Here is a 21,837-nt window from a genome sequence, read left to right as displayed (position 1 = left end):
AGTAAGATTAATAACAAGAAAAATAACTCTGTACTTGTAAGATGTGAGCTTTATAAAAGTCTGTTATTCTAAAGGTTTTCAAATATGTGATGATTTTCTTCCTCAGAAAAAGATGTTAACAGAACAGATCGAACAAACAAGTTTTATGAAGGCCAAGATAATCCAGGGTTGATTTTGCTTCATGACATTTTGATGACCTACTGTATGTATGATTTTGATTTAGGTGAGTTCTCCTCTAACATCCTGATTTAAAGATATTATGTATGTTTATTTTAGAATTTAAATTTATTAACCTGTTAGGCACATGTAAATAGTTCTGTGGCCTGGTTTTTATAGGGGTGTTCCACAGCGGACTGGAAACTTAAAAGGCTGTGGTTCCCACATTGTGCACCAGGGAGCACTGGGTTGCTGCAGCAGACTCATGGGGGCAGTGTGGGATATTTTAAATATTTGAGGGAAATACAGTGACGTCTGTAGGACACTGCTCTAACTACTAGCTGGAGTAGTTCAGGGTTTCATGATTAGATCATCAGACTCCTTCTGATGAAGTTATATCTTTACAAAGCAGAGTTTTTGGCCTTGCTATGATAAGCAAGTACTGTGTGAGAATAGATGAGGATGGTGGTATCCAATTGGATTCCAAGGTTTGAGTAGTGTAGTGCCCAACAGGTGTTAAGTTAAATAGGATATAAATATTAAGTTGTTTGGATCTGTTTAATAAATGGAAATTGTTAGTAATATTTTTGAGCCTAGGGATGCCTTGGAAAACAGTTCCTGAGGCACTAAGGGTACTGTGAATTGAGAAAGTTGGGGAACCTTTTTTTGATAGGCTTTATCCCTTGTGAAGAAAAATGCTGATTTGATATTATAGACAAATGGTGCAGATAATTATCTAGGGCGTGTGGAGCTTTACTCTCTTTTCTTGGTTAGTCTGTTTTCTACCAAGAATGGGTTGGAAAGACTGGGGTTGGTGGTGGGAGTGGGGGATTGCATGGGGAAGTGATGCTAAGGGATAGAAAGCCTAAGGAACCAATATTTTAAGGGACAAGAGAACTTGAGCTGTTTCTTTAAAGGAACAGTAAATTCCCTAAGCATCAACCTTTAAATAAGTATAAAGAATGGAAAAGTTTGAGTTACCTACTGATGTTAGTGACTCCCAAGTAGAGGATAGTGAAAGTAGATGTTTCCAGATTACCTTAATAGAGCTTGAGACATCTTTTGGGGAAGGTAATTGGGTATTTGTCATATTAAACCCAAATGAAGCTTGAATTATGGGTACATTTTCTTCACTGTTTGTATCTATGTGAATTCCTTTTGGATTCTTATATGTAAGTTAGGGGAAGATGTAAATTCTGTTATGGATCTTGAAGCATCAGCCTCTGGTGACAGTAGTTGAATATCACAGATTTCTCTTTAAAATGTGAAATGTAGCCAGTCCTGTCTATCACACCTATAGTGAGCCTCAAATTGGATTGTTGAAAATATTAGTAGAGTGCTTCTCAGGTTACAGAGTGCTGTTATTACTCAACTTGGATTTCAATTTTGATTCTATTAGAAGCCTTTTGAAGAAGTGGGGAGATAATCCCCACTTTATGAGTAAGGTTATATTGATTTCGACAGTGACTCAGGGTTGTACAAGTAGTAAATATTGGACTGGGGGTAGAGACCCAGGTCTTTATTTCAGCCTGGCATTCTTACCTTTACACATTCAGCACCCTGACCCATTGCCGTCTTAGTTTCTGTTAACCACTGTGGGGAATAGGACTGTCGTCCTAGGGAACAAGAGGCATTGCCCTGTACTCTCAGTTGGTAATTTTGAGATAGGAATTAATGCATATTCTCAGAAGGAGTTCCTGAATGCTCAGTTTTTTCAGGAACTGAGTCCCAGACCAGCTATTTGGATAAATTGCTGTTTCCATTTGTCTGTATTAACCCCACATTCTTTCCAGTCAAATACTTTAAGTTATTTGAAACATACCCAGGGATTTTATTAAGAACTCTGGGCTTGGGAGAAGTCAGGGTAGTTTTCATAAAGCACTGGACCAAATTTCTTGCTTTTTACTCATAGCAAAGTAATCCGGGCTGTAAATTTACTCTTATAGTTGATTCTTTCCTATTGAGTTGTTTGGCTTCTTAGCCCATAGATGAGGTGTAGGTGTATTTGTGTTGAATATAGTCTCATTAATAGTGAGGAAGAAGACAAAAGTTACCAAAAGCAGACAGAAGAGCTCAAGGAAGAGCAATTTTTAGTTATTGCAGACACTGTATCTAAGTTGTTTCTATGGGAGGTATTGTTTTGTTTTTTTTTTTACAGTGTATGTTCATAATCTGATCCTGAATAAGCAGTAAAAGGTTAAATTATACTCAAAATACTGTATGTAAGAAGGCAGGAGAGTGTCTAGTTAAAAAAAAAATGATTTCCACCTCTTAAGATTTAAAAAAATAAAATTGATTTTCTAATAACCGAATAAGCTTCAGTTAACCTGGAATGTTGACCTGTATATAGATGAAATTTTTCTTTTCTCTTTAAGAATGTGTACACTAGGATGGTAAGGAGTTCATTTCTCACACCTCCACACGGAAACAACTTTGCTATGAAAATAATTTTGGGGAACTACTTCAGAAATTGTAGTAGTGCTGATTAAGATGTTCATCAGTCAGCACTAGTGCAGAATCTGAGCATCACTGAATGCTAATTTAAACAGCTTTAATCTTTCTTTAATTAAAAGGAACTTGTACATTAATTCCACACCCACAACTCATGACATACCCCAAAGAACATCATGTATAAAATAAAATGGATTAAAAGCAACAACAATATGAAGATTAATTTGACTGCTTGCTTTAACTAAAACTTTATGGTAGTGATCCCGTATGAAAGCTGAAGACTTAAAGGATTAAATTAGCTTCTTAGAAATTTTTATTCATTATAACTTTATAATAAAGCACTTTTTCCGCCCCAGAGGAAAGGTGCTTTGTAAATCTTTCGAACAGCATGCTTTGAAATATTTCTGTTACAGACTATACGTGGTCAGACCCAGGAAAGTGGTACTCTTTTCCACTTTGTTGAATTCACCTAAATTTCCTTCATGCTTTAATTGGTTTAGCCTTCATATTTGTCATTGCTTTCACTGTGTCATTGCCATGTAGGAAAGTTCTGATGATAACAATCTAGTCTTCCTTCTAACCTACTTATTCTTTCTTAAAAGTGTTGTATTAGTCAGGGAAAGAAGTAAAGAAAAAGAAAGATTTCTTATAAGATACTGGCTTATGTGATTATGGAGACTGAAAAGTCCCACAGTCTGCCATCTATAAGGTGGAGACTCAAGAAAGCTGGTGGTATAGTTTAAAGACCTGAGAGCAGGAGAGCCAGTGGTGTAGGTGCCAGTCCTGAGTCTGAAGGCATGAGAACCAGGAGCACTGAGGGCAAAGCGCTGTCTCAGCTCAACCAACCAAGCAGAGAGCAAATTCAGTCTTCCTCCATCTTTTTATTCTATTCAGGTCCTCAGTGGATTGGGTGATGCCTACTCACATTGCTGAGGGCCATCTGCTTTAATCAGTTCACCAATTCAAATGCTAATCTCTTCTAGAAACACCTTCACAGATACTCCCAGAAATACTGTTTAACCAGACATCTGGGCATCCTGTGGCCCACTCAAGTTGGCACACAGAATTAATCATGTCGTGTGTATTATTTTAAAAAAAGCATCTGCAATAAATTTGTATATATGCTTACATTTAGATATCATGTCGTATGCCATTTTTTCTAGCACTTTTCTCTAAATGTGTTGGTAACTCCATTGTTTGGTACTGTAATAATTGGATACCTGCCATGGGAACCTAAGTTTGTGTGTGTGTGTGTGTGCTAACGTGCGTAGAGACATACTTTTCCGCAGGGTGTAGGATAGACATAGTGAGGTTGGTAGGGATTAGGCGTAGCAGTAGATGATAGTGTAACTGAAAGTGGGGTCCGGCTGCTCGTCGCTCAAAAGCCAATAAAGAGGCCAGGTTGGCGGAAAGGAAAGTTTGTTTTGTTTTGGATGCTGTCAGTGTTGGGGTCGGGGGGTGGTAAGGGCGGACATCTGTCCAGAGGCCGATTCCCACCACTGACAGTCAGTGGGCAAGAGCTGTTGTAGACAGAGGGAGGGGCTCTGTGCAGAAACAGCACAGTCAGCTCTGACCATCTTGAAATTGGTCATCAGTGGTCTGATCAACATCATCTTGATTGTTTTAGGTACAGCTAATTTTCAGCTCTAGGGTTGGTTTGTTTCCATTTCTTTGAGGCCAGTTCTCGGAATTGTGGCAGCTCATGGCTGCAGTCTGGTCATCATGTAGTTAACTTCTTCCACCTGCTGGGGGTTTCAGTATCTTTAAGACAGCTCGCAGGATATGGCTCAGAATATTATCTACAGCCCTTGAGGAGGAACTAAAGATCCTTGACTGTGCTTAATGACTAAACTATTATTATTTGGTCTCCTTTGACTGTTTTCCTTTGTTTCTGCATTTTCTCACTTCTCTGGTTAAACTTATTCTTTGGCTAAAGTTTTTCCACAGACAAAAGTCAGGCGGAGGACGTGGGGGGCAACGTGACCATAGGGTCCTGCTCCGTTTCAACAGGGTAGAGGCTAAGAGCAGATAGAGCTAAACTTTTATGTGTAAGGAGATCCTGAAGTGAACTGTCTCTTTCTGTTATACTTTTAATCTGAGTTTTCTCAAGAGACTTTGGCTTACATGCTTCCTGGGGTCATTTTTAGTTTTCTTCCAGAATAGGAAGAGTGATGTAAAATTGTGTATAACTGCAGGCAGAAATATACCCTCCCTTTTAAAAATATATACTGTTTTAAATGGCTTCATTGCACACAGATATTGGTGAATGATAAGAATGTAAGTGTTGGCTGCAAATGAAAGACTGTATGTTTTCCACAGACTTCCCAAGCTATCACTGGGAAAAAAAAACCTCTATGTAACTTTAATGAATGTACAAAAGTTACCAAAGTTGAATAATATGTATGTGAAAAGACTTAGTAAGAGCTCTTGTCCCTTTGTTGATTCAAGAATCTGTATCTTAAGTCTGAAATCTAATTGTAAAACAATTAAGAAAATTGAGGATTTTATAAGATGGAACTAAAAAATAAGACGTTTGACATGGTCAGGTGAAAAGCAAAACTAAGATTTTTTGTTTGTTTTTTAGGTGAGGGGCCTGATTCTTTAACTTTCCAATTTTTCTTTTAATCTAGGGCTGCAAATTAGTGTCATGATGAGAAATTATAAGAGCACAAGAGAAAGGTGGTTAAAATGGTAGTTTTAGGTACAAAATATTGATTGGATTAAATAAGACCATTTGCTAGCATTGGTTGGGTCTAGAGTAACAGCAAAAGGGAAAAAAAAGAACATAAATACAACCACTTAAAAGAGGTAATTTTGTTGTGATTCCTTTTGGGTAGATTACCAATGTCTGGTTGCTAAAGCAGTTGGATCCTTTTTAGTTCCTATTTTACTGGGCTTATTCCTCGTAGTTTGGTGGTGGTTGACTACTCTGGCCTTGCAACTTTCTTCCCTTTGACTTTTTTTTTTTTTTTTAATATTTATTAAATTCGATATTCCTCTGGATTTCCCTTCACCCCTCTTCTTTATCATAATGCTTTTGCACATTATTTTTTAATAATATTACCCTCTCTTGATAATGATATTTACACTAAGACACATGCTAGCAGTTATGTATCTGTTGACATCTCAGTACAAAACAACTCACCTTTCTCACCTGATTGCTAGATTTCCTCCTCATTGTTTACGAACATCAGTATCTACCAGTTTCTGAAAACAAGAAAAAAGATGCAGTTTTAAGTGAAATGGTGGTGATATGCACAGATGGATACATAAAGCTTAGGTTTTTAGAGATATGATTAGTTTTTTCTGTTCTTCTTAGGATATGTGCAAGGAATGAGTGACTTACTTTCCCCTCTTTTATATGTGATGGAAAATGAAGTAGATGCCTTTTGGTGCTTTGCCTCCTACATGGACCAAATGGTAAGGTTCCATTCCAAACTTATTTTGAAAATTTTAGTTGTATAATAATCTTATATAAGATTGATGTTTATATTTAGCCAATTATGGTAGAACTTAAAAAAAACTGCTCTATGTTGTTTGTTCATTTGTTTCTTTTTTAAATAGCCTTTTCAAGAGGCTTGGAAATGCTGGTATTGTTTTCAATACAAAAAGTAGATAGTAAGTGCCTATAGAACAGGAATAATCAGGATTTAATATTGGTAAATGCTTATGATCTGCAGAAGAACCATGAGTCATTATAGAATATTGATGAAATAGATGATTTCAGTTCTTGTGAAGTAGTTGAACTTTCATATCATCTGTTTCAGAGATAAAGCTTAGTCATGCCAAGTAATATCCTTAGCTTTTGTGAACATTTTGTATTTTGTCATTATAGTGGCTGATTTTTCTCCAGATGTGTTTGAACTATTTGTAACGTTGACAGCTTCTTAGTTTTTTCCTAAGCATGCGATTATTAGAGTTGAACTGTGTCTATATGTACATATTATTATAAGGAACATTTTATCTATTATCATTGATATATCTTGGAGACAGAGTTCTAGGACAGTAGTACAGTATTAACAGGAAAATAAAATAGCACAGTCTTCTCAAGTAATCTATTAGAAAGGGGAAAAAAAAAGGAAAGGGGCTAAGAGCATATAAAAGCATATGAAATCCAAAGACCTGACTACATAGGTCACTGTACTGTTTCAAAATAAAATAAATATACTTGATGCTGGGCCTTGATGGTTGGATATTGAAATGGCTTGCTTGCAAAGGAATAAAGATTTGAATATGTAGTCATATAAAATGTTTCCCTGTAGTGGAGAGTCTGGGATACAGATGTGAAATTTTTTGATTACTTCTATTTTTTGATTACTTCTATTTTTTGATTACTTCTATTCTTCCTCTCTTGCTTGCCTATTTGCTATTTCGCCTTCTAATTTGTCCCAATTTTATCTATTTCCTCAAGTCTCTTATCCATGGTTCCAACTCATCCTCACTTCTCCTAGTTCTTTTCCATACTTGATAAGATTTGATAGTTTTAAAATATTCTTTTATTATTAAAGTAATATTCAAATTATATAGTCTTTTACCATGAATTAATGTTTTTGGATTATTTGGAAAGATTATTAATTGCAGTAATATGGTAATATCATAGTTTGTATTCCTTACCTTTTTGATTGATTGATTTTACCTGCCTTCTTAGTTCCAATTACTCCCAGGTGCTCTAGAAATCAGAGGCATTTGTTATAAAGGTCTGTACAACTGATACTAACTGTGTAAAAACTGTTGTCTGCTTTCCTTATGTTTTTGTTGTTTATCCTCTTTTCACTAGAGCTAGTATGCACCTTGATAAAGGAGTCATGTCTTTGTTTAACTAGTTCTCTGATATGCTTCCAGAATTTTCCTAATGCCTGACATGAGGTTTTTGTTCAACAGATTTTTGTAGAATAAACACATGAATATTTCCCCAGTGCTTAGTTTAGACCTCTACTTACAGTAGGTATTCCAAGAATTAGCACAAACATACGGCATTTAGTGTTTTATAGTAATAGTTTTCATAAAACTGAGCTAATATTGGCATGTTCAAATATATTGGCTTGTGGTGCCAAATACATACATACATGCATACATGTGCATGTATTTAGGTGTCAAATGTAAAGACTACTTTCTGAACATCTGCAGTGTACCACTTCACAGTCTATTTGTCATTTTTGTGTATGAAGGTTCAAGTTCTTTGTTCTGTCTCTTTCACAGTAAATGTTCTCTGTTTGCCTTTTCCATTGAGAATGGTCTGGGGATTTTTCTAGTCTTTATTCTAAAAAGATCTCTTAATATATTGTCTACTAACATCTTTTGCTTCATAATATTTGAATGAAAGGGCAATAAGTTACAATCAAAATAATCCACACAATTATTTTTCACTGCATTGCTATTGTTTTGGTGTCCTTGAATCTGTGCTGCTCTTTGACTCCTTTTTGTTTTATGGATTTATTTAACATAAGTTTTAACTACTTTAGTGAGGCTGAATTCAGTGTCTGTAGATTTACTTTTGTTGATATTTACATCTAATGTAGGTCTAGGCATAGACTTTGTTTTCGAAATATAGAAATATTTGCAAAATGATCTGACGAACTTTCTTATAGCCACCATTCATTTTGCCATATAGTTTTGTCCCACCCTTCCTTCTCACCCCCATCCATATATATATACACACACACACATACCTATCTATATGTATGCACACACATATTTATTTACAGTTACACTTGATGCCCTTTGTATATCCACTGTTGACCTCATTTCCCTTTCTCCAGGAGTAGCTACTTTTCTGAAGTCGGCTTCTGTCGTTTTGGGAGTGCTGCTTTTTCTAGCAGAGTGGGTAGCAGTGGCTATGCCATGTTGGTACTTCCAAACCAATTTTAGCTTTTGGTCATGTCACAACAAAAATTATGCTGTTAATCAAAGAGTTAATTCTGCCTTTCCCTTATAGTTCCATGTGGGAAATGTGAAGAAACTATATCCCAAAGGCTTGCATTAGTCTGTAAAACTATTTCGTTCACTAATTAAACTATTTAAATCACTGAAGAGAAGCCATTTTATTGAGAATCAGTAGCCCTTAATTTTCAAAAATTTTTTTACCAGGAATGAATGGTTTCTAATCAGATAGATACTTCTAATAAAACACTATTATTCTCTCAAAAACTAAAAAAGAAGTGTGAGGGAGGGGATGTTGTTCTTAGGCTTTTCACAAAGGTTAGGGCAGTAGTTCACCATAAAAGGGTTAGAACACTAGGGTTAAAGGGATCAGAATCATCTAAGAAGCCTTTATTTTGGTGCACTCCCCATCCCCAAACCTTGACTGAAGTGTTGGTAGGGAATCTTTTAAACTTCAAAGATTATTTAAAACATGTAACCACAGTAGTTCTCAAACTTTATGATCTCAGGACCCCTTCACACTCTTAAATATTATTGAGGATTCCAAGAGCTTTTGTTTATGTGGGTTATATCTATTGATGTTTGTCATATGAAAAATTAATGCTAGGAAATTTATAAATATTTATTCATTCATTTAAAAATGACAGTAAACCTGCTACACCTTGGTATACATACATTTTTTTTTTAATGAAAAGTAACTTTTCCAAAACAGAGTTTACTGAGAAGAGGGATTATTTTCCATTTTTCATTTTCTTTAATGTTTAGTTTAGGAGTTTAGTTTAATAGAACACAGCTGACTTGCATATCCGCTCCTGTATGCAGTCTATTGCAATATCACACATCATATAGCCTTTACACTTATGGGAGAATTTAAAGTGCAAAATGCATAGATTGTTTTAGTGTTGTTATGAAAATGGCTTTGACTTCATAGATTCCCTAATGTCATCAAATCTAAGAAATAATTAGCTAATTCTTTAACATGCGATATATGTTAAAACTAAACTTAATTTTATTTCATATGTTAATTTGAAGAAATATTTAACAGTGAAGTGATTTGATAAAAGTCTATTTTCCAATGTGTGTTCCATTCACCAAGTCTCTTATTTGATGTAAGAAATAAGTATTGATATATCAGTCAGTCTACTCCTGCTGTCTCTGCATTATTCTTTATCTAAAAAAAAAACGAATAGAGGGAAAAAATAATTCTTAGTTTGAGACCAAAGATTCTCTCTCCCTCCTTTTTTTTTTTTTTTTAATTAATTAATTAATTTATTTATGGCTGTGTTGGGTCTTCGTTTCTGTGTGAGGGCTTTCTCTAGTTGTGGCAAGCGGGGGCCACTCTTCACCGCAGTGCGCGGGCCTCTCACTATCGCGGCCTCTCTTGTTGCAGAGCACAGGCTCCAGACGCGCAGGCTCAGTAATCGTGGCTCACGGGCCTAGTTGCTCCGCGGCATGTGGGATCTTCCCAGACCAGGGCTCGAACCCGTGTCCCCTGCATTGGCAGGCAGATTCTCAACCACTGCGCCAGCAGGGAAGCCCTTCTCTCCCTCCTTTTTAATGTTGCTTTAGCATTTTAATTAGTTGTGATTTTAAAATATAACCAGTGTGGTATAAATCCAGCATTTGTCATTATATTCATGGCATAGTTATCAGTGATTATGTACTGTAAAATATTTATTAAATATAACTTATGTGATAACATTTATTTTTTTAAAGCATCAAAATTTTGAAGAACAAATGCAAGGCATGAAGACCCAGCTAATTCAGCTAAGTACCTTACTTCGATTGTTGGACAGTGGATTTTGCAGTTACTTAGGTAAGTTTAATGAAACAAAACTATACTCAGCAAATTGTAAGGTAATACTAACAGAGAAAACATGTAAAGAGCTCTTTTTAAGATGTATATACTCTACCAATGTTGCCTGGGTTCCTCTGAGGAATAAAAGTGTGGGACCAAACTGTCCTTGTATAATTTTGCCTTAAAACAGTTTATTTTTAAAATGAATTATAGTTGTCCCTCAGTATTTGTGGGGGATTGGTTCCAGGACCCACCCGCCACCCCTATACCAAAACCTGAGGATACTCAAGTCCCTTATGTAAAATGGTGCAGTATTTGCATATAACCTATGCACATCCTCCTGTAGACTTTAGATCATCTCTAGATTATTTATTGTACCTAACACAATATAACTGCTATGTGAATAGGTGTAAATACAATGTAAAGACTATGTAAATAGTTGCTAGGCAAGGCAAATTCAAGTTTTGCTTTTTGGAACTTTCTGGAAATTTTTTTTTTTCCCAAAATTTTCCATTTATGTTTGGTTGAATCCACGGATGCAGAACCTGCAGATATGGAGGGTCAACTGTATTTGTTGTTATTTGGCGGTTTTCTTTTAAAGAAGTTAGCCTGCAAATTAAAATTGTTTCCTTGAATTAGTAGAAGGCAGTTAAATTTATAGGACTTTTAATAGCCTAAGATGAATAGAAAAATTTGAGTTTGAAGTAGGTCACTGTATTCTGAGATAATTAGCATAAGAGTAAGCCATATATATATTTTTTTCTGTGTAGAATCCCAGGACTCTGGATACCTTTATTTTTGCTTCAGATGGCTTTTAATCAGATTTAAAAGGGAATTTAGTTTTCTAGATATTCTTCGATTATGGGAGGTAAGTTCTTAAATTATTGTAAAAATTAATATTTTTTATGGAAACATTTTGTATCTGTAGAGTAAATGGATTATAATATTTTGACTGAAATTTCTAAAACAGTTATGTTCTAAAAATTCTAATGGTTTGTGGTCTCTCCTTAAAAATTAACCATCTTGAATTGAATGTGTGGTCTTTGGAGCTTTTTTCTGTAAATCAAATCCTTGTGTGATTGGGTGCCAGTGGGTTTCCCAGAACCAGTTCTCTGGACCACTTGTGCCTGTGTTCTTTCCTTGGAAGGCTTGACTTTATGTGAGGCTCTGCCACATTTGGGTGTAGATTTGAATAGAGTTAAGGAAGTTTTGGCAGCCAGTCAGTTGAGATAGTACTTTATTTGTAGTCTGAAATATTGGGAGGGAACTGACTTGTGTTTTGCTTTTTTAAAGAAATTTAAGTTGGAGCAGAATACTAAGAATAATATAACAAATATCCCACTATCCACATTTAACATATGTAAATATTTTGCCGTATTCACTTCTGCTTTTTCTCTTTCTTTCCAAGACAAAATATATTTAAAGATATAGCTCATATCTTTAATCACCACCCCAAGCCCCATTTCCCTCTTCCCCTCTCTAGAGTATATTCATGATCATGTTTTTGGTTTATATCCTTTTATTCCCTCTTGCACCCAGGGCAACTCTTGATGAAAAACAGAAAATTATTATTTTCTTCTTATACATCTGTTAATTGTTAAGTTAACAGATGGATGTGCTTTTGAAATAGAATATTGGTATAATGACTGCTTGATGCCTTATCTTTATAAAAGTAAAGATGACAGAAATATTCCCAAGGAAAGAATGGGGGAAATAATCTGGATAATAAATAGACTTGTATACAGTGGGCACCCTGAGGCTTTTACACCTGGAAATTGACTCCTGTACTTCTGGTGACTGTGCTGCCATTAGAGAAGGTGATGCACTGATTGAAGGATCACCACTTTATGGAGGATCACTTTCTTTGTTTGAAATTAGAAGGAAAACTCACATGTTCTTGACCTAGGATCATATTTTAAAGTTAATCAATTTTATTAAATTGTTATCTCAACTTCTTTTTAAAAATTATCAACATAGCTGTAATAACTCCTTAGTCTGTGTTTACCAAATAAATTGGAACTTTTAATGAAACTTTTGAGGTTAATTGCATTGTAATTAAACTTTCAAGAATTGGATTTAGTCTGAAAATTATGCTACTTAATTTACTTCTGGTAAAAGAAGTAAAAACATTTCAGGTATGCTTTAATAGTAGTGTTTACATGGCTCTTTTGATCTTTCCAAAAAAAGATATTATTAGGTACATTAACCAGGGGGAAATTAAGAACTTAAGTTTTAGGGCATTAGCTATACTTAGGAAGAAGTGCAGCTATTGATCAAATGTTTTATACATTTGGGTATAAATTTTGGGTGGTCAATTCAGTTTTTGTCAGGGATATTCTGAGTTATATAATATGATGTTTAGAATGTAGAGCTACCTCTGGGTGTTTTTGATTTCATGCAGTGTATAACTGAATCTTTATTCCCGTGATTTAACTCCCCTGTACCCCTCCCCCCAGCCCCCCGCCCCACCGAGACTGAAGATGATTTAAAAGTGAAAAACTGAAGGTTCAGAAAAATACTGAAAATGCCTCTAACCGTTACACTTTAACCTCATGACTGTGGCTCCTTAGTTAATACCATTTATCATACTGGTTAGGCTCAGTGTTACTGTAGTTACCTAAAGAGCCGCATTTGGAACTCATCGTATTCATATAATAGTTAATATTATATTAACTATTAATATAATAGTTACTTCATACGTAAAAGTAAGACTTTCCTTCCCCACACCTCATTTCTTAACTAGAAAAAGAGTGGACTACCCCATCTAGGCAACTCGTGCTTTGCACAGAAGTCAGAGTTCAGCATTGTATCTGTGAGGAAAATATTTTAGAATTGATAGAGTTTATTAAATAGGTGTTCTGTTTTTTATAGGTAATGTGGACTGAACTACCATGTAAAAATTTCCATCTTCTTCTCTGTTGTGCTATTCTGGAATCAGAAAAGCAGCAAATAATGGAAAAGCATTATGGCTTTAATGAAATACTTAAGGTAGTTATTACTTTAACTTAAATTTTAATATTTTGGCTCTTTCCTCTTTTTGGTGGTATTGATATACATACATTTCCTTGGAGCATTATTGAATCCCTCAAGTAACTTAAATTTTATCAATAACAGTCAGTACTAGGACTGACTCTCTGAGAATGACAGTTCAGCAAGTACATATTGCCAGTTATTTTTCCTAGCTAATTAGGAAGAAAAGGAAATTCAACAAATGCTCTTTTATGTAGTTTAATTTTCTAAAAAAATTCTTTTGCTTATAACTTGAGATAGTAGACTTGGGACAACTGCTGGACTTAATGTTCCATAAGCTTATTAACTATTCTTTAGCTTTAAAACTTGAAATGATCTAATGAAAGATATATTAAATTTCCTGTTTACTTGTAGTATGAGGGTGTTGTTATTTCAAGGATTTTATCTACAGTGTAATATAACTGGTAATAAGTTGTATAGTAGAATATAATAGTGTTTCATTTTCATTGAAACTGAATTATTTTATTTTATTTATTGATTTTTTTATTGATTTATTTTTAGCATATCAATGAATTGTCCATGAAAATTGATGTGGAAGATGTACTATGCAAGGCAGAAGCAATTTCTCTACAGATGGTAAAATGCAAGGTATACAGTGTTTTAAGTAATTACAAGATTTTTTTGTTTGTATGTTTTTGGTGGATTGAGGTCAAGAGATAATTTTTCCTTTTAGAAGTAAAATTGTTAGCAACTTGAAGGCAGACACAAAGCATTGGCTAGCATTTGTTTACCATTATAAATTTACAGCACTTAATTGAAAACAATTGGTTAATTATGCTAGATAGGAAACATATAATAATAAGGCAAAATGACAAAAGTAATGAAAACACTAAAGGGGCTGCAGAAGCATTGATAAATTACCTAATCAAAGAACACAGAATAGGACCTCATATTAAATATGTAGTATCTTTAAGTAAAGACAGATGCTAATCAGAAATAATTAAATGAAGAGTATTTGGTCTATGTCATTACATTTGTATCAGTCAAACTCTTAATTATCTCTAAAAACAAGGCAAAGTTGATGTGTTATATTCTGAATTTAAACCAAAGTATTATACTTTTGATGTATTTTGGTTTTTATATTTTTTATGAGAATTCTTATTTGGTCTTTGTGTCATTTGATCATGGTTCCAAATATTTATTTTGGTTCAGTTTTACACACAGTTATTTGATAGCTGTTCTGTTCAAAACCTGCCAGTGAGGGCTTCCCTGGTGGCACAGTGGTTAAGAATCCGCCTGCCAATGCAGGGGACATGGGTTCGAGCCCTGGTCCAGGAAGATCCCACACGCCGCGGAGCAACTAAGCCCGTGCACCACAACTACTGAGCCTGTGCTCTAGAGCCCACATGCCACAACTACTGAAGCCTGTGCGCCTAGAGCCCGTGCTCTGCAACAAGAGAAGCCACCGCAATGAGAAGCCCGTGCACTGCAACGAAGAGTAGCCCCTGCTCGACACAATTAGAAAAAGCCCGTGCGCAGCAATGAAGACCCAACGCAGCCAAAATAAATTTTAAAAAACACACAAAACCTGTCAGTGAGATACTTCTTATGTTTAAGGAACTTCTGTGTATTGAGGGAGAAAGATGGTGTCAATAAGGAGAATGAAATAAATGCAGAATATTAGAAAACAATATGCTTGTGGGAGTGGTGGGATGGGGTGGAGAGTGGCTAATTCAGGATAGAAGGTCAGAGAACCACTTACTAAAAAGAGTGGTTAGGGTTTCATTTGGAGTGGAGAAGGATGGTTTGAGAGGGTGCATAACAATTACACTGTTAAAGCAAATGCTTAGATGTAGTATTAAATAGAAGTGTTAATTTGTGATTACTTTTCCTCTATGGTGAATGATGATTTTATATTTGATTTTTCTTATTCAGGAGTTGCCACAAGCAGTTTGTGAGATCCTGGGGCTTCAGGACAGTGAAGTTACAACACCAGATTCAGACAATGGTGAAGATGAAAATGTTGGCATGACTAGTTGTCCGACATCTGCATTTCAGAGTAACTCCTTGCCTGTACTTGCTGCCAGTGGAGCCAGAGATGACAACCCAACAGAGATATCCATGTCCCCAAATGTCAGCAGAGTAACACCTGCATGATCATTCTTCTTGCTTTTTGAAGAGACACTTCGTTGCAACTTCTTTTCAAGTACTGGAAAGGTGGAAATTTAAAATCTTGTTACTGATCATGCTTTAAGGTTTATGGAAAGAAAGTGTACTGATGTTCTTGCATTAAAGCTTTACGAAGATTTAAACTAATTATTTTTGTAGTTACTTCTACCAAATAGCCTTTCCTTTTCAATAACATTCCTTAGTATTTTTATAGCTAAGTACATTTTATTTTCTCGCTGATGAACTGGAATTGGATAAATATTACAAGTGGATGAGTTGGAAATTATGCACTTTGAAAACATTCACTTTGTTTACTCCAAGTTCAGTGGGTTTGGATTTGATTAAATGTTGAGCCTTTCTATAGCATTCTAAGTTGAGAAGTAGATTGTTACCCAGTGATGAAATAAAAGAATTTGTTTTTCTCTTTTGTTTACAACAGTACAGCTTAAATATTTATGCTGGTTGAATGTGATATAAATTGGCCATTTTCATCAATGCAATTTAATGTGTAGATAAAGAGCTATTTCAACCATAAGAAGTGGATTGGCAGTATATTTTTTACATTGAATTTTTCTTCACTTGTATATAAAGACTGTATAAGTACTTATTTATGAGTATAAGAAAGGATAGGCATATTTTCTTTAACTGAATAAACTTGACTATTGATTTATATAACCTGATTTCACAAAGTTAATACATAGCTTCAATATGAGATCTTTTTCAAAACTATTTTCTTAACCAAACATTTATTTCATGAGACTACATCCAACCCTGTACCTGGTATAATTTTCAAGTTAATTGCTTGTAGTCTCACTTTACTAATAAAGTTTACTATCTTTCCTAATAATGTATTAACTGATTAATCAGGTCTTTAAATTTTTATGAAATACTCTTTACAAAAAGCTTATGTCAAAAATTTCAATATACTATTCATGAGTCTCAAAATAATACTTTTTTGTATATGAATGAAGCTGTTGTTTTTACCATGCAGTGTTGCATGATATTAAGTTATGTGTAATTAACATAACTGATTCCATTTTAATTGTAATTTGTTAAGTTCTGTACATATCATTAAAATAAATTTGAAGTTGAAGTAGTGTTTTCAGTTAAATTACACCTAGAAATAATCTGCTAGTTTTTCATCAGAAGAAAAAAATCCAAGATGGGCCCCAGTGCATCTTATATTTTTATGTGATAGAAACAATCATTTGAATGAGTTGTGGAAATAAGCAAGAAACATGACCCTTTATAGAACTAAAGAAACTTTTCATTAGCATGAAATTGGGCATAGTGTTGCCTTGGAGGATATAATTATCTGAACCAGTAAAGCAGCTTCCTACAATTGATGTTAATAATGTAAAATAAAAGCTACACAGTTCTAAAATGGTCCAGTAGGTAGATTTTTTATTTTTCCCCCCAGAGAGCTAGGGAACCAAAAGAACTTTTTTCTTACTTGAGCATTAACTGACAGTCATGATAGTAGAACCATTAGATTTTTAGTTTTTAATATCATATGTGTGTTATCTTTCATCAGTTAATAATGAGTCAGCCTATTCAGAGGAAAAAAAAAGTAAACTGATCAAAACCTTGGCATCTCCAGCCTTTCATTTCCTGCTGTTGAGGAAATTGCTGAGAACATCTTGATGTCCTTCTTGTTCTTCCTGGACAGGGGCTTTTGGGGAGTTTTTTTCTACTACGTAATATAATATCTACTTCAGAGTTTTAAAAAATCGTAATACATTTAGTAAGTTGAACTTTTGTCAAGTTCTATTATTTTAAAGCTACTTGTTAAAAACATTTTTACTAAACAGTCTGAATTTCTCTTTAGCCCATTTTTTATATGGAAATGATACTAATGTAGTGCTAAGTAAAGTCTTACTTAATCAGAGTCCTCAAAATCCAGTTACCAAATACCATGTGAACTTGAGCTGTTTGATATTGCTAAAATAGATAGTTCAGGTAAATGTCTTAGTCTAACTTTTTAAAGATTTGTTTCAGTTTTCACAAGATGCTCTGTCCATGCCGATAACATGTAAAATATTATGTGCTATATTATGTGATATTTAAAGTTAAAATTCAAGTAATTTAGCTGTAAAACGTATTTTCAGTTCTGATAGGAGTCTATGGGAAACCTTTTTGCATTGGAGATCATTCCTATTTTGATTGTTTCGTGTGTCGAAGATTCTTCACCTCTTTATAATGTTAGAAACTTGGTGATGACTAAAGCTTTTTTGAGTAAGGAAAACAACTTTTTGAGAATGATAGTGATTCTTGCTGAACCTGACCTTTCCAAAGGTTTTTATGGATGCCAACTAATTCTTACGGGAAATTGATGTAATTATGCCCATTATCAAAGCTACTTTGTATAAAGTAACCCGAAATGTTTACTGAAGAACCTAGAATTTCACTTGACTTTGTGTGTAACTATGTAATAGGTAACATCATTCCAGCTTGCATTTCTTTACTTGGGGTTTCAGAAGATGCATGAACCTCTTATTGTATTTGAAATCTTGTGAGTATACATGCATATTTCGGAGGAAAGGTAATATAGTTTCTCAAAAGTTTCTCTGATTTTCCCCAAAAGTTGAAAACCATTGTTATAAATTGTATAATGTGAGGATAATGACGTAATTTGACCCACGCTAATGATTTTATGTGCTGAACCTCCATTAATTAAAATATCTTTAGAGTGCTCATTTCCAAATTCTTGGTCTGTATTGTCAAAATACATGTCCAGGCTCTACTTCAGAGCTACAGAATCAGAATCTTTGGAAGTGAGGTTAAGGAATCTGCATTTTAACAGGCTTCCATGTGGTTCCTGAGCCTCCCTGAAGTTAGAGAACTGGCATTATATAGTGTATTTTATAGTTTAACATTTTGACTTATGGTCAGATAGGCAAGTCCTTAAGTTTTTAGAAAGTAGTTCCTTGATTTTTCTCAGGTGGATTTGCCCTAGTTCTGGTCACCGTTTTTAGTAAAAAGTGATGACAGTCATCTTAGCCCATAGGTTCCCCCTCCATTCTTACATTTTGAAGACAAACTTTCAGTGTCATTTTATTTCTGAACATGAAACAGGATTAAATTTGAGATGAATCTGAAAGGTTTCCATCAGTATCTAATGTGATTATCCAGTACTAAACATCTGTACTTATTTGTACTTTCAATGTGAATACTGCCATTTGAATGATATAATGTATTTGGCCTATTCTCCCTTTGGGTCCTTATAATATGCGAGTTTTAAGTTGTAGATTTTTGAGGATTGCTCTGATTGCAAGTATTTTTCTCACTGTTTTATAAATAGACTCCTATTTTTCAGGTTATCTGCCTTGACTTAAGGAAAAACAGTGTGTCATCCTTAGATGCAAAAGTGGGGTGGGGTAGGGCTGTGCGATTGGACATACTTCTATAACTTTTGGGTTATCCAAAAGCACTCTTTTAGCCCATGGGAAGCTACATTGTTAACAAAGTCACTGTAAAGAAAAACTGATTGTAATCTAAGTCTCTTCTTCAAGAACTATCAGGAATCAGAAATATCATATTTGCCTAATGCAGTTCAATCCCTAAAGTTAGAATTGAAATGTTAGAATAATAGGTCGGCTGTTAAATATGTTTCTCCTCAAATATCTATGTGGTATATTGTTCCTCACATCTCTCTCTATGTGAAAAAGTAGACAGAGTGAAAAGAACAAATTCCAGTAAGCTTAGCTGTGATCAGTGAGCAGTCCAGTTCTCTTTCAGCTTTTTTTTTTTTTAATTATTTATTTATTTATTTATTTATTTATGGCTGTGTTGGGTCTTTGTTTCTGTGCGAGGGCTTTCTCTAGTTGTGGCAAGTGGGGGCCACTCTTCATCGCGATGCACGGGCCTCTCACTATCGCGGCCTCTCTTGTTGCGGAGCACAGGCTCCAGACGCGCAGGCTCAGTAATTGTGGCTCACGGGCCCAGCTGCTCTGCGGCATGTGGGTTCTTCCCAGACCAGGGCTCAAACCCGTGTCCCCTGCATTGGCAGGCAGATTCTCAACCACTGCGCCACCAGGGAAGCCCTCTTTCAGCTTTTTTTAATTAAGAAGACTATCAACTTCAGAAATGGGCTTTTGCTGTAACAGTCAATAATAGATATTTCCAACACCACACTAGTCTGGAGGTACCAGACCCAATGGGTTAGTAGACTGCTTTAAAAAAAAACTAGAGCTGTTTTTAGATTGCTTTAGATGTTGTATGGCCAAATTGTGTATCTCTTTTCCATGGGTGTTGCAGGCTCACTTTCATCTGCTGTAGCACGGGTTGAAGTGGTGGAGGCCACTTGAGTTGATATAGCTTGGAGCTTTTCTTCATGTGAGCACAAGCCCATCCCTCATTCTGACTATCATGGCATAACCAATTTTATGAAGACTTCTCATTCAAAGCGTGGGCTCTTCTAAGGTCTCAGGTGAGCCTAAGCCTTTTTTCCCCCGTACTGCTACCTTTTTTTTTTTTTTTAATTCATTTGTAGATACTTAACAGGATAGATGACAACTTCATTAACTATGTACGTGACATTGGTTTGTGAATATGTTGAAAAGAAAATGCTGTTACGTAGAAGCCTGCTTGAGTTTCTTAAAAGTTAGTCATGGCAGGCTCATTTCATTTCCTTTTATTGATAGTATACTACCAAATCAAGAAAATACTTTAGCTATGGCATAAATTTATTTTGGTATGGTATTCATGTGGTTAGGTTGGAGGAATTAGGAGTGGATGGTAGTAATAGTGAACAATTCCTGCCAAAGAACCTAAAATGTACCCTGTAAGCTCTAGGAGTCAAATGTCAATGGGAAAAAAAATCCAACCAAACTGATTGTTAGGTTGGTTTTGTGCTGTAAAGTTCAGCCTTTTCTCTTCTCCTATTCAATGTACTTTAAGGATAGAAGGCATACATGTCAAATTTGCTTGTGACACAAACTTGATAGGCTGGCATGATGGCTTAAAACCAAAAAGACAAGCTACTTAAGGGAAAGAGATCAGACTTTTTGTTGATTCCCAATCTCAAAGTAATCACTATTGATTTTTTTCCAAATATCTCCATACTCTCACATCCTGTATCTATCCTTTAATAAATTCACCTGCCCTCTCCGTTCACCTTGGGGAATGACCAGGAGAATTCTTTCTTACTTTCAGTTTATTTCCTTTTATCCTTCCCCTCAAACACATTTCTTTACGTCTCTGAAGCTTAGCTTTCCTTTGATGACATTTTATTCCCAGTTGGATTTTTATTTGGCCAGGGTGGCGAGGGTGAATGGTGAGGGAGGGAGGGAAGAGTAAGAAGTCCTCGGGGTCTCTCATCTTTTGCCTACAAATGGAAGTATGTGTGTGTAGTGGGGGAAGTTGATAGGAGTGGAAACATGGGTCTGACCCAGTTGTGCACCGTGGATACTCCTTTGTTTATTTATATCACCTTGTCCATATCTTTTTCCTAGAAGTCTTCAGCCTCCTAGGATCTACTTCCATTTTCCAGGTGGTTTAAGGACTGGCTTATATTATTTCTCTCTTGTTTTTACAACTGTCTTCAGTAGGACAGATACCTACGTTGAGGACTCATTGATGCCCTTAACATAAAACTTCCCTAATTTCGTGGACCTTGTCTCATCTGTTAGCTGTTCATCAGCATGGCCATTCATGATCACATGGCCCTCTTCATCGGTAAGATCTTGTGTTTGAAGGTCTCCTTATCTGGCAATATCTCACCTTATACTTTCCCACTTTCTGACTCTTGGGCTCTGTAACTGCTTGGTCCAAGCCAATTCTGTAGGCTCTTCTTATGACTGTTGGCTGCCTGGTTATCGTGGACTCTAAGGACAGTCACTTCATCAAAACCTAGGTATATTATCTCCTTAATTTCTGCTAAAGATTCAAAACCATTCCCCTATTTATATCACTCTGGCTTCAGAATCAGTGAAGGATAGGGAGATAACTAACACTTTGAGCATTTAGTATCTGCCAGACACTGTGATAAGCACTTTATACACATCCAATTTAATCGGCATAATAGCCCTGTAAGATGTAGGTATTAAGACTTCCCTGGTGGCACGGTGGTTGAGAATCTGCCTGCCAATGCAGGGGACATGGGTTCGAGCCCTGGTCCGGGAAGATCCTACATGCCGCGGAGCAACTAAGCCCGTGCGCCACAACTACTGAGCCTGCACTCTAGAGCCCACGAGCCACAACTACTGAAGCTTGCGTGCCTAGAGCCCGAGCTCTGCAACAAGAGAAGCCACCTCAATGGGAAGCCCACGCACCGCAATGAAGAGTAGCCCCTGCTCGCTGCAACTGGAGAAAGCCCGCACGCAGCAACGAAGACCCAATGCAGCCAAAATAAATAAATAAAATAAATAAATGTATAAAGAAAAAAAATGTAGGTATTATCGCCCTGTATTACA

The 21,837-nt window shown here is 35.6% G+C and overlaps 1 protein-coding gene and 1 long non-coding RNA gene across 6 annotated transcripts in view; one reads left to right on the top strand and one right to left on the bottom strand.

The window, feature by feature from the left end:
* The window catches only part of TBC1D15 (TBC1 domain family member 15), a 71,458-nt gene extending 54,941 nt beyond the window's left edge, over window positions 1-16,517 (top strand). For 2 of the 5 annotated variants that reach the window (XM_082418958.1, XM_082418960.1), the window contains 7 exons: window positions 107-223; window positions 5,987-6,027; window positions 10,204-10,303; window positions 11,056-11,153; window positions 13,157-13,273; window positions 13,817-13,903; window positions 15,191-16,517. In XM_082418958.1, coding sequence (XP_082275084.1) covers window positions 107-223; window positions 5,987-6,027; window positions 10,204-10,303; window positions 11,056-11,153; window positions 13,157-13,273; window positions 13,817-13,903; window positions 15,191-15,412 — 782 coding nt within the window. In that variant the 3' untranslated portion in view covers window positions 15,413-16,517. Of the gene's footprint in view, window positions 1-106; window positions 224-5,926; window positions 6,028-10,203; window positions 10,304-11,055; window positions 11,154-13,156; window positions 13,274-13,816; window positions 13,904-15,190 lie in introns of all 5 variants that reach the window. The other 3 variants (XM_082418957.1, XM_082418956.1, XM_082418959.1) reach the window with 2 other exon arrangements.
* Window positions 16,518-19,163: 2,646 nt separating this feature from the next.
* LOC309640468 overlaps window positions 19,164-21,837 on the bottom strand; it is a 163,571-nt gene continuing 160,897 nt past the window's right edge. Inside the window, exon 2 of the long non-coding RNA XR_014252251.1 lies at window positions 19,164-19,476. This is a non-coding gene — a long non-coding RNA (uncharacterized lncRNA). The remainder of the gene's footprint in view (window positions 19,477-21,837) is intronic.

This window comes from Balaenoptera physalus (assembly GCF_965194825.1).
Source record: "Balaenoptera physalus genome assembly, chromosome: 13".
In the NCBI taxonomy this organism is placed as follows: domain Eukaryota; kingdom Metazoa; phylum Chordata; class Mammalia; order Artiodactyla; family Balaenopteridae; genus Balaenoptera; species Balaenoptera physalus.
The sequence above is the reverse complement of the archived record's forward strand: the minus strand, read 5'-3'. Positions and strand labels throughout refer to the sequence as shown.